Source organism: Juglans regia, chromosome 3, assembly GCF_001411555.2.
Source record: "Juglans regia cultivar Chandler chromosome 3, Walnut 2.0, whole genome shotgun sequence".
Lineage (NCBI taxonomy): Eukaryota > Viridiplantae > Streptophyta > Magnoliopsida > Fagales > Juglandaceae > Juglans > Juglans regia.
Genome location: NC_049903.1, coordinates 24017053 through 24030334, shown reverse-complemented (window position 1 = coordinate 24030334; position 13282 = coordinate 24017053). Strand labels below are relative to the sequence as shown.

At 33.8% G+C, this 13282-nt stretch overlaps 1 protein-coding gene across 1 annotated transcript; it reads left to right on the top strand.

Annotated features, from left to right (window-relative positions):
- The first annotated feature begins 316 nt into the window (after positions 1-316).
- On the top strand, positions 317-10087 carry LOC109000866. The gene is made up of 2 exons (XM_018977883.2): positions 317-593; positions 9640-10087. Exons 1-2 carry the CDS (start codon positions 434-436, stop codon positions 9729-9731), a joined length of 252 nt encoding a protein of 83 aa, XP_018833428.1. The 5' UTR covers positions 317-433; the 3' UTR covers positions 9732-10087.
- The last annotated feature ends 3195 nt before the right edge of the window (positions 10088-13282 follow it).

The window sequence follows — 13282 nt, the reverse complement described above, 5'->3', positions numbered from 1 at the left end:
CAATTTTGTAATATAATAGATTAAGATATCATTATTATTAAATAAAATAGTTTAATTATTTTATAAAAAAATGCTATTTATTAAATTTTTAAAAATTATCTTCTCATATTTTTTTCTGCGTATTAAATGATTGATAAAAACAAAAAAAAAAATAAAAGATATTTTGTTAATTATTTAATATAACGTTAAATGTTGATGAGAAGATAATAATTAAAAAGACAAAATGACATTACTTTTTATTTTATTTTATTTGCTGAAGATAACAATTAACAACTAAAATAAATTATTATTTACCTTCGGTTGGGATATGATTCAGTGAACAGCCAAACAATACAGGACTTCAATTCGCCGACTCAACCGAAGAGTACGTAAATCTAAATAAATCGAGGGCGCGGCTAGGCTCGTTTCCTAGCTAGAAATTGCGACAAAAAAGATGAGCAGCGACGCAAAAAGCAATGGAGGAGGATTTAGTGGAGGCCGTTTCAGGTCGAGAGTGGAGCACTACCTCTACAGTGGTGACAAGAAGCACGTCGCGGCTGGCATCGCCATCATCACCGCCATCTTCGGCGTCCCTTGGTTCCTTATGAGTCGAGGTTCGTCCGTATGTCTTTTACTATATAATTTACTATGTCTTTTACTATATAATTTATTACATCAGCATTTAATTGGGAAAAAATGTCAATTGTTGGCGAGAAAAAAAATTATTTTTCAGACGGGACTTGTTCGAATTCATAATTTCGCTGCTTCTGTAAGTAAAATATAAACTAAAATCCATTTGTCATAGGGTTTAAGAAGGGTTTGTAGGCTGTACCTTACGGGTAATTGTGATATCTATCTCGTAGATGTTCAGAAAGATATATTTATATGATTGATACTAGCGAAGTCTCTTTATAATCTACTTTATTGTACAGCACGTTGAGAATCGACTCGTATCTCTAGCGTCATTTATAAGATGCAATTATGATATGATTTTTATTGAGATCTATAACATCCATCCAAGTTAGCTATCAATGGCGTTATCTCAGGATTGTGTAAATGATCTTAATTGAACTAAATGCCATTAATAGCATGCTGAGCCCAATATTTAGATAGAATGTGATATGATAGGCTGTTGATATATCTTATAGGAGGTATGTATCGACTTGCAACTCATGCAATCAAAGTAAGAGAACCAGATAAAAACTTTAATACAAGAAATGTGAGAAAAACACAATAATCTGAAGCTACAATTTTTTGCATTCAATTTGAGACCAAAAAACAAAGCAAAACACATCTTACTTCCAAATTTGCTGGGATGTGGTGGAAAAGTCTGATGAAGGTTTACCATGATTTTCACATCAAGAATAGATTTGTAAAAAGCCTTAATGCAATCTGCATAGCTCTTATTCCGACGAAGGCAAGGGTCGTTGACATCAAAGACTTTGACCCATATGTGTTGTGACTGGAGTCTACAAGATAATCACTAAAGTCCTTGCAAAATAGATTGAAGATGGTGCTACAAAAGATCACCTCCCAGTCTCAAAATGCCTTCATTAAGGGAAGGCAATTTTTAGACTCAACTCTTATCACTAATAAATTTTTGGATGGGGGAGTTATATTGGGGGCGCCGGATGTTCATTCGGTGTTTCTACTATCCATATTGAGAAGGTGTGACTTTGGGGATAAATGGTGTAATTGGATAAGTCATTGCATTTACATATTGAGTATTTTAGTTCTAGCGAATGTGACTTTCTATGGTGGCCCTCATCAGAATTAGTTAAGCATTAGTGCATGCAGGTCCTTTGTCAAGTTTCTCAGTGGGGACCTGAATGTCAAAGGACTTCTTATCTCACACCTTTTATTGCATATGACACACTAATCTTTAGTGAGACAAATCCTGAACATATGGTCTTTTTTTTTTCCTTTCTAGTATCAGAATTAGAAGTTAAGTTGGCCAAATTTGAGTTAATCACAGTTGGCAATGGATGAATTTAGATGGTTTGACCCGTATCCTAGGATGCAAGGCATCTTTTGTTCATGTGACGTACCTTGTATTAGAGCTCAATTTAAAGCCATGCTGATTTGGCAGGGTATTGTTTAGAAGCTGTAGTGTTAATTGGTTCCATGGAAAATGATGTATATGTCTGCATTGACATTGGACTAGCCAAATGCCAATGCATCTTCTTACTTTGGCTAGGCATGAGTAAAATCCTCTACATTGAACTAGCCAAACCACTAAAGCTCAACATATGAGCTATAGTAAATTAAGCTCCCTAGTCATCTTTGGCTAGACACTATTCACTCACCAAAATAATATTTTAATCGTTTCCAACAACCATTATATTATCTAATTATTTTAAAGTCTATATTATCCATTTCAATTTTGATAAATAGTCCGTTATTTTTTACCTTATTCTATTTCATTAATAATAATTAAATTATTAATTAATATATGAAGTGTATTTGCAAAATATAACAAAAAAATTTTTGTAAAATATTATTAAAATATATAATATTATATTATTATTTTGGCTTTAAGATGACTAGTCAAAAGTTGATTCACCTAGCCAAAGGTTAATGTTATAACCAAAACTTGAAATTCTAGCCAAAATTTGGACTTGCCAATGCGCACCTTCTCAAAGCTAGATTAAAGCATCCAGGTTCCGGGCTGTACCTAGGTTTTTTTTTTTTTTCCTTATTCAGAAAAGCCTATATTTTCTTCAATTTTTTTCAAGAAAAAACTAATGTTGAAAAGCATAATTTTTATTTATTTATAATCTAAAAGCCTATATTTCATTACAATTTTTCAACAAAAAATTTTGTTAAAAAGCATAATTGTTTTTACATAAAAGCCTATATTTTATTAAATATTTTTCAAGAAGTCATGTTGAAAACCATAATACTAATTATATTGAACATTGTCTATAATAATAAAAATATATTAAAAATGAACAACTAAATTTTATGTCAAAAATAAATAAAGCTAGAAACAACCAGTTACCTTTTTAACTAAATGCATGTAAAAAAAAAAAAAATCCAATATTCATCATGTAAAATGTATGCAGTACACAATGCAATCTACTACATATTACATGATTTTATATTATATACATTACATTACATAATACGCAATTATAATATATGACTTACATATCAATAACATGGTCTTCCATCAGTGATTAATCACACCAAATAGCAACTTCAAGTCTGTTCTCTGTAGCCACCCAAACTGAAGAAAACCACCACATTGAATTCCTAGTCTATTCTCTGCAGCCACCCAAACTGAAGAGAAAGAATGTATTTCAGTAGAGAAAAACACAAACCATGGAAAGGAACACCAAATTCACCATGCATACATTCCAAAGAAGAGGTTTCTAAAGAATAAATAAGTATCCACAGAGTTTATAAAAACTTGACCATGTTAATCCTAGTTCGGGTATAACAACAATCTCAGTTTAAAAGATTTTCTCGACCCATCAAGCAATCTGCCTATAAATAAAATATATATATTGTTGCAGTTACCAACAAATGATATAAATCCTACAAATTTCACATGACAAATACCTATCAGGGTTTTAGATTTAGATCTTCTTCTTTTTTTTTTTTTTTTTTTTTTTAAATTTAGAAAAGAGGATGGAGGTTCTTAGTGTGTATTTAAGCTAAAGGAGTTCAATTTTTAGATAAATGTCATTGAACGTCCAGGGTAAAGGTAGATGAGAATGTCAGAAACCAGGACCTTGTGTTACCAATCTAAAGGAGTTCAATCTTTAGATAAATGTCATTGAATCTGTTAGTGTGTATTTTTGTATTTTTCACAGGGAAAATGATTTAAGCTAGTTTCACTGCTGCTGGTTGTGAATGGAGTCTGTGATGTGTACTTGACTAGTTTTTGCTGATCATATACTCTATTTGTAGTATATGATTTGGTAATGGTTTTTCATTTGTTTACTTAAATTCAACCTAAAGAAAAGTCCATATATGTGAAACCATGGACATTATTAACTGTAGTACCTTTATGTGGAGGTTTGCGTGTGAGACTGTTTTTTTTTCCTTGATGACCACTGTCAATTAGAAGTTTCTAATGCCTTTAGAGAGAGAGAAGATTTGTTTGGATCATTAATAAAGTTTGAATGGTACCCCAATGGGTTTCTTTGGAAGTTCAAGGGGTTTGAGGTAAGGTGATCCCCTATCTCCATTACTCTTTGTTTTCATAATGGAAGTTTTTAGTAAAATGATCACAGGTCTTGTGGAAGGTGGATTTTTATCTGGATTTGTCCTAGTGGAGGCAAGATTCGGCACACTTGAGATGACTCACCTCTTATTTGCAGATGATACTCTTGTCTTTTGTGGGGCTAGTCAGAATCATATTCAAGCCTTGCGAGCTCTTTTACTTTGCTTTGAAGTGACTTCGGGTTTGAAAGTGAATTTCACCAAGTCAGAATTAGTTCCAGTGGGAAATGTTCCAAGTGTTTTGAGCTTGGCCAATATGCTGGGATGCAAAGTCTCCACCTTGCCAATGAAGTTTTTCGGTCTTCCATTGGGTGCATCCTTTAAATCACTGTCTATTTGGGATGAAGTGTTGAAAAAAATGGAGCGTAAACTGGCGAGTTGGAAGAGGATGTATTTTTCCAAAGGTGGTAGAGTTACTTTGATAAAAAGTACTCTATCCAACTTGCCGACTTACTTATCTTTATTTCCAATACCATGCAAAGTGGCTCACCAAATAGAGAAATTGCAAAGAGACTTCCTATGGGGGGGGAATAGATGAAGAATTCAAGTTTCATTTGGTGAATTGGGCTACTGTTGGTATCCCTATACGAGAAGGCGGGCTGGGAATTCGGAATTTGTTGATTTTCAAAAAGGTTTTATTGGGTAAATGGTTGTGGAGATACCACGAAGAGAGGGGAGCTTTATGGAGGGTGATTATAGAGTTAATATATGGTGGACTATAGGGAGGATGGTGCTCAAATGAGGTGAGCGGATCACATGGGGTGGGGCTTTGGAAACAAATAAGAAGAGGCTGGACCAATCTTCATCGATACACACGTTTTACAGTTGGGAATGGTTCCAGAATTAAATTTCGGAATGACCTATGGTGTGGAGATCGAATCCTCAAAGAAGTCTACCCAACACTATATGACATCGCCCGAAGAAAGGAGGCTTCCATAGCAGAGTTCATGGATCACTCTAGCAGCTCTCCTCAGTGGAATATCACTTTCATTAGAGCTGCCCAAGACTGTGAAATTTACACATTTACAAATTTTTTCAACCTTGTTTATATTTGTAGAGTGATTGGAGGAGCAGATAAGATTATGTGGTCACAATCCCAGAAGGGGAATTTTACTGTACAGTCATACTACAAGGCCCTCATGACACATTCGACAAGAACATTCCTATGGAAGAACATATGGAAGACTAAGGCCCCCCTAAAAGCTTCTTTTTTTGTCTGGACAGCTTCACTAGGGAAGATTCTAACCTTAGATAATCTAAGAAAACGCTGATTGATGGTATTGGATTGGTGCTATATGTGTTAGAAAAGTGAGGAGTCTTTGGATCACCTATTATTGCATTGTGATGTAGCCATGAGCTTATGGAATGATATCTTTGCTAGAGTGGGACTTGTTTAGGTAATGCCAAGAAGGGTTGTTCACTTTTTGGCCAGCTAGCAAGGCATTCGAGGTAATTTTCAAATCGTAGCAATGTGGAAGATGATACCGATTTGCCTATGGTGGTGCATATGGATGGAGAGGAATGGTCGGAGTTTTGAGGATCGTGAACGGACAATGGACAAGATTAGAACTTTTTTTCTTAATACATTATTCCATTGGTCGATTGTAATAGACTTTAATGACATGAATGTACATGATTTTCTTGTATCTTTAGATAGTCATGCATAGGTGTGGTTCTTGTATATGTCCCGAGTACTTGGCTTCACCTATATTTAATAAAATTCCTATTTATTGATAAAAAAATAAAGTTTGAAAACCAGAAACCCTTTTTTGTTTTTTTTCACTCTTCCTTCCTTTGTTGTCATCCTTGTACCTGATATCACTCCAATATTGGCCAGCTAATCCTCCAAAGGCCCTTTGCCCTTTCTAAGCTTTAACCTTTCCTTTATTCCCCCCTCCTCTCTGTCCACAAATTTCCCAGTTCCTGCAGGCCCCTTAGGAGAATTCCAAAACCCACTCAATAATTTCTCAACTTTTCTCTATAAATTGAGCAAAACCCAATATTTTCCTTGAACCTAAAATGAATCTCAGGCCTTCTCCTCCTTCTCCTCAAAATACCACACCTACCCTTTTACCCGATAAATAAGTATCTCTTAAGCAATTAAAATGTAAATTATATATTATAGAATTGAATCACAAGCATAGGATATAAACCTGATGTCTTGCAAGTTCAAAGCAAGAAAAATCCCATTTGACAAGTTCCTAGCACAAAGAAGAGACCCAGTTCACCGAATAACCAGATCTACCCCCCCCTTTTTTTTTTTTTGATAAATTGATCTACCTAAATTTTCATCTCAAAGAATTTGATGGGTCAAAAAAAACTAGCACACACCAAAGATGAAGGTTTCATTACAGAGCAATCCAAATAGCCAAATGTTACCAGTTAAAAACTTTTACAAAAAAATGCTAGCTCCGAAAGGCGAAAGCCCTTAAAAGATTTAAAAAAAAAAAAAAACCCATATTTTAAAAAAAGAGCAAATTGAGCAAAAGATAATATCTGTTCAAAGATGAACACCACCAATCCTTTCCCACATACTCACAGATCACCATGTTTACATTCATTGTTCACAGATCGGGAGAGAGAGAGAGAGAGAGAGTTACCGAAAGGTCGCCAGCGAAATAGACACCGCAGCGAGAGAGAGACAGCGGCCGAAGCTTGAAATAGAGAGACACGGCGGCTAGGGTTGAGAGAGAGAGAGAGAGATTGCCTCAGAAACTCGAAGGCTAGGGCTTAGGGGAGGGAGGGAGAGAGGAAGGGGGGGGGGATGGCGGAAACCCTAAGCCTTCAGAAGATAAGAGACATATAGATCACGGGGTGGGGGAGTTTAAGCTGATTTTTTTTTATTATATAAATCCAGGTACCGGATTTTAAATTCGGAACCCAGGTTTCATACCCAGACCTAGACCATGTAGGTCCAGGTTTTGCAATGCGGGTTCCGAACCCAGTTCCAAACAGGGCTGAGAAAAAACCCCTTCCGGATGAATAGTCTCAGTGATTTTATTGCAAGATTAAAGCACAAAAAGCATGCTGTTGTAGTTTATTTTCCTTAAAATATATATATATATATATAAAGAAGATCAGTTTTAAGCACTATTGTTTGTCTGGATCATTAATTTAAATGAAGTTGATGAGCAAGATGATAAGGGCTATAGTTCTTTTGACAATAATGATGATGGTCCTATGCTCAATGAGGAAGATAATCTACTTTAGGATTGCATTACACTGCTTCTATTACTTACCAAAAAAATAAAAAAATGTACTGCTTATGTTAGTATAAACAGTCAATACTAGCAATTCTTGTGCTTTTTGGTCATTACCCGTTGGTTATATTTGTTCAACCATGCACTTTTGTTTTTATTATTTATGACTATCAAATATTATTGTTCTGTAAATTTACTCCCAAGCCTGTTTGGCCCTCTCGAATCCTGGAATATGCAATTAAACTTCCAATATCATGTAAAGTGCAAGAAAATTGTACAAAATGCAATGGTTAAATTTCATGGAATTAGTTATTTATCAAAAAATTATTAAATTATTTGATCACTTGATTGTCTTGTTACATGATACTCTAAATTTGATTTAAGTAGGCTAAATCTTTTCTATCCTGCTTTTTAAAACTTTTTTATTGAATCTCTGACCACAAACTAATACGGTATCTTCTTGAAAAGTTTGGCACCATTCTCTTTCTTCAACTATATGCAAGTTTTTTGCCATTTTTTTCCTCTTCTTTCCCTTAAAAATATCAATGGCAGTAGGTGCAATTGTCAAACTTGTGGTGAGAAAAGGAATAACATTTGTACTTCTTTGATTTTGAAGTTATGGTGAGAAAAGGACTAACATACAGGCCAGTGGCCTTTTTGCCCCCTAGGTATATCTCATAAGACACTTCATGGTGCAATATACTGCTCTGATAACGCCTGAACTGTCACCCAATCTCAACCAAAGCCGAGAGAGACACAGGTAATATTAAACTAATTACCTTGTGTAATCTCTCTCCTGGAGCACACCTTTTGTCTCATTGAAGTTTCAGGTCCCATATGTTGCTGGGTTACCTTGTTGTACTAGCATGCCGCTTATGACATTGTCTAATGCATCTTTGTGTAGTTCAACTTTCTTATTGTGACCTAGCTGACGCAAAACAGGTTCAGTTATCAAGAATAAAAATAATAAAAGAAAAACAAATAGGAAACAGGTTCATCAATTACAGCCTGCTTTAGGTCCTTATAAGCTCTTTGAAACTCTTCTAGAGTAACACACGATGAATCAAATGAACTAGCATGTTATGAATCTTTGATTGTTGTTCATGAGCCCTGAAAACAGATTTGAGCCCATTCACCTTGATATGTGCCTGCACTCTTTGATCGGTCTACTGATCCTATGACACCCTAGGAACAGATTCTCCATCTGCCTAAGGGAGCATTCTTCATTTTTCACACCTGAATCTTCCTTCCATACAAGTTGTACAGAGGTTGATAACTTGGTCGTTTAATGGATAGCTGTAATACACGATCAGTATACCACCAGTCATCTAAGTACAAATTGAATAGGTTTCTCCGTAGAAGCTGGCCGCTTAATAAAGATACCATGAATGCATTGCACTGGTAGTCATGGTACTCTGTCCATGCTACAAAGGCATAGCCTTCACTTCACTGTGGCTGCAACTTGTCATTATCCACAGCTGCCACGGTTCCTACTCCAACTGCTGCAAGAATTGCCCTCTCTCAATGTTTTGATGTAGTTCTGTAGATTTCCTTAAACCAACTTCTATTCTCTGCCATCAACAATGATTTTCTACTTAGGCTACATAGATTCTAGTGGGTCTGCTGCACAAATCTATGCATCTGTGTGAGATTGTGTATGCATTAACATCTCCCTTTACGACTTCAAGAATTGCTAGGAAGCTTGTCTCCAACCTGCAATATGTCACCTTCACTCTCTAGTATTTTATAATTATATTTTCTTACTATTGAAGCCCTTATTAATGATACCTTACGTTGAAATGGAAAAGTTAAAGCTTGAAATACGTCTAGGACCTATTTCTGTTTGCAAATCCTGGTTTGAGAAGTATTGGGGACGTTTATTGTTGGTATCTTCTGTTATATTTCATGTAGTTCAGGTCATGCAGGATTTTAATCTGGTGCTGCTCTAGAAAATTTCTGGGACTGTTGTCATGTTACTATTTTTTACCCAAGAGCGTGTTTTTGATTGATAACCCACTAATTAGTAATTAGTAATTCTGGGACTGTTGTCATGTTACTAATTAGTAATTCCTCAACCGTGGGAAAGTATCTCTTAAGACAGACAGAGGTATTAGGTGTAGTACCTGCATGCTGGTCTACCATTCTGCTTTTACGATCCCCAAAACTAAAAATTGAAAATATAAAGAAATTGTTTGCCAGATAAACCTAATAAATTATTTTCTTCTTGTAGGAACGAAACACCAGTCCCATCAAGATTACATGGAAAGAGCTGATAAAGCACGGAGTCAAAGACTTTCTTCAGGTTCATCTTCCGCTAAATGATTCTTGAAAGCTTTCGGTTAAAGGGGTGGATTTCCCATGAGCATTTTGACAGTTGAAAAGTACGTGTTTGGCACACTATCTTTTTCTTTCAACCTTGGATATGCACGTCTAATACGGAACTTTGTTTACTCTTAGACATTAAAAATTGTCTTATTGTTAATTTGGTTTGATTTGTCGAGGCTGCCTCCCCCGTATGGCATATTCTAGGGGATGATATTGATTTTCCAGTTTCTGGACTAGGTGATTATATTGATTAGTATATCGAAGTCGATGAGATGTGGCTTTTGGTGTTTTATTTGTATGCTTAATACTTGGTGTAGTAATGCATCTTGTGGTATAAGGCCGGCTTTCCAGATTGTCTTGCTCGTTAGTTTTGATTTAGGAATGTTAAATGCATTTACATATTGAATATATGTCCCAAGATGGTCTAATAAACCCTTTCTTAATAGATGAGAATGTGGGTCTTCTATCCATTGAATCATCGTTCATACCATCATGATTAGATGTTTGAATTCATTAGTTTTTTTCAATTTTTTGATCAGAAATGACATTGAAAATTTGTTGTGCTCATATGTAATGTATGTGTTCATTATTATGTGGATGGATAAAGTGTAGCTTATAAATATATCAATGATATGACATTCTTATTTATTTTATTTTTTTTCAAAAATCTGTAGTATGATTTTCTTTGAAATTATAATATTAAGAATGTAATTTTATTATTGAGACCATGTAAAGTGATGTATTTCACTTCGATATGTGAATTGAGTTGAGTTTTTAAGACTTCTATAAATTTTATTCAAAATTGATCAGGTGTGGTTTTTAACTTTTATAGTAGGAGATAATTATTAGTTTTTTGCGAAACTTTTGATATGCACTATGTATGAAGGAATTTCATGTTCTAGTTGGTTTTTAAAATAAAATTAAATGTGTTAATGTAAATCTTGCACAATGAATGTAGTGATAATGGCCACTAAGAAGAAATTGTTGACCATACTAAAAGAGAAACTGGATGGAACCAATTATAACATGCGGCATTGCGGCATAGGAAAATCTAACATTTGCTTAATGAACAAGAGATCAAAGAAAATATGACTCACATTTGATACAATTTGAGGAAGGAAATACTCTCCAATATTGTCATGATATGGAAACCTATTAGACTTGGGCAAAAAACTATTAGTGTGCATGTTTTGCCATGCTTAGCAATATGCACAATATTATTGAGAAGTTTGAAAACTGCCCAAAATATGTAGAACCAATTGAAAATTGTTAAGACATCAAGTTTTTATGTCATGACGCAGTTCTAAGTTCAAGGCCATAGAAATAAATCATTTATTAAATTATTAATCCATTAGAACTCACATAGAGATGTAGCAATGATCCATCAAATCACTCTCTCATATAGTCATTTATAATATATATAGCTTGAAATGTATACTACGGCGAAACTCACACTCAATTGGGCTTATCACATTCAAATGTTGTATGAATCTTAGTTTAGTCTACATAAAGGCATCCTAACTTGAGTTGCTTAGCCCAGTCATTCATGTAGCACAACAAATTATCAATATCAACTCATTCATTTTAACTAAAAGAAAAAAAAATGAATATAAATATCTAATCATTTCAATGGATTGAGAACCATTCTCAATTAATGAGGAATTTAATAGGTCATCAAGTCTTGGAACATATCTTCAGTATATAAATGCATTTAACAATAACAAGTAATTAATAAAAATAATTTCGAAACTCAAATTAAACAAAAATTATATGTATGACCTTAGTACACAAACCTAAGCTCGTACTTGCCAAAGGTTTCAGGAATGTGGCCGCAGAAAGACACCGCACGCTCCTACACGTGCCCCCTGCCCGTGTGGGCTTTGTTTTAGATTAAGAAATAACATTGTCTCTTTGACATGTATTGTCGTAGAGAGTTATGTCACCTCCATCATTTTTTATGCTTCTAGATGTCAAACACAAAGGAGATGTTTGGATTCGAAGATGAGTTGAGATGACTTGAGATGGATTGTGAATAGTAACGATATGAGTTATGAATAGTAGTGAGATTTGTGAGTTAAAGTTGCTGAATAGTAATGAATAGTAGTGAGATGAGTTGAGATGAGCTGAGATCTCTTTCGAATCCAAACGTCTCCAAAGTCTCTTAATCCTAAGGTACATGTGTGTCCGTATCGTGGCGAGAAGCGAACCAAAAAATGAAGGGTGGATGATTGGATCACATTCTCCGAGTTTGAGAGTGGGCTTATCAAAACGGTACCGTCCATAGTCTTCCTCCTTAACCCATTTTTATGATTTTCTCCATTTTAAAGATTCATTTTTTTAAGTCAAAATCAAGCTTATGGTATGTTAATTTAAAACTAATGAACCATCTTTCTAACCATATAAAGTTTGTTTTCAAAAAATAACATAGGGTTTGTTAAAATTAAGCCCAAACTTCCAAGCAAAAAATAAAAATTTTTCAAATTTCAAAACAGAAATAATATTTTAAAAATATTCTAACTTTATAATATTCTTATTCAATTTTTTCTTTTTCCTTTTTCAAAATCTAATAAAATATTTTAACTCAAATTATTTCACTAATTTTTACAAAAATTTCGTCTTATCTCACTTCTCAAACTAGTAAGTATATAAAACTCTTATTTAAAGAGTCTTCTGATGAGATAGTTAATTAACTTCTTTGAAAGTTAACTAATTACTTGTGGTGGGAATGTTTAACGGATAGTAGTAACCTATCCACCCATAGACACTACATGGACCATGGGGTGCCTATTTACTATCAAGACAAGATTAATGTATTGATATATCTGGGTTAAATAATTCTTTTTATTAATCACTATTTATTATCTCATATTTTATATTCTATGAAAAAAGTTATCGGATGTGAAGTGTAGAGGTGAATAGTAATTAATGTATAATAATTTTTTTTTTATAATTATGTTTTAAAACAAATGTATTTATATATAATGATATTAATTTTATAAAAATATTTTTTTATTTAAAATATAATTATATAAAAATTTATAACAATGATTGTAAGTCTGTTATTTTCTTTTGAAGAGGCGCGCTTTTAGCTTTGGAAAGAATAAAAACAAAAATCGACACGATGAGAATACTGAGAAGATAAGATGTGTCCTGTAAGAAATGTTGTTAAGATGTGTCCTGTAAGAAACGTTGTAGTAGCAAGTAGCAGCTCTCTTTTTACAAATCAATGTCTCTGTCAATCTCTTAATGATTAACATGCTGTCATGTCACGAACATACAAGATTGTGAAAAAAAATTACAAAATTAAGAAAAATGTAGAAAAATATAAAAGAGACGTTTGGATTCGAAATTTATCTCAACTCATCTTACTATTATTTATTACTATTTAGCAACTTTAACTCACAAATCTTATTATTATTCATAACTCATCTCACTACTATTCACAATTAATCTCAACTCATCTCAAGTCATTTTCAAATCTAAACGTCTCCGACATCATTTGTATTCATTGTTTATCTCAATTTATCTTAATTTATTTTATTATTATT

Excerpts from the sequence above, each read along its gene's own strand:
- LOC109000866 (XM_018977883.2), top strand. The coding sequence starts at position 434 with ATGAGCAGCGACGCAAAAAGCAATGGAGGAGGATTTAGTGGAGGCCGT. Across the intron at positions 594-9,639 it reads TTGGTTCCTTATGAGTCGAG|GAACGAAACACCAGTCCCAT; the intron begins GTTCGTCCGTAT and ends TTCTTCTTGTAG.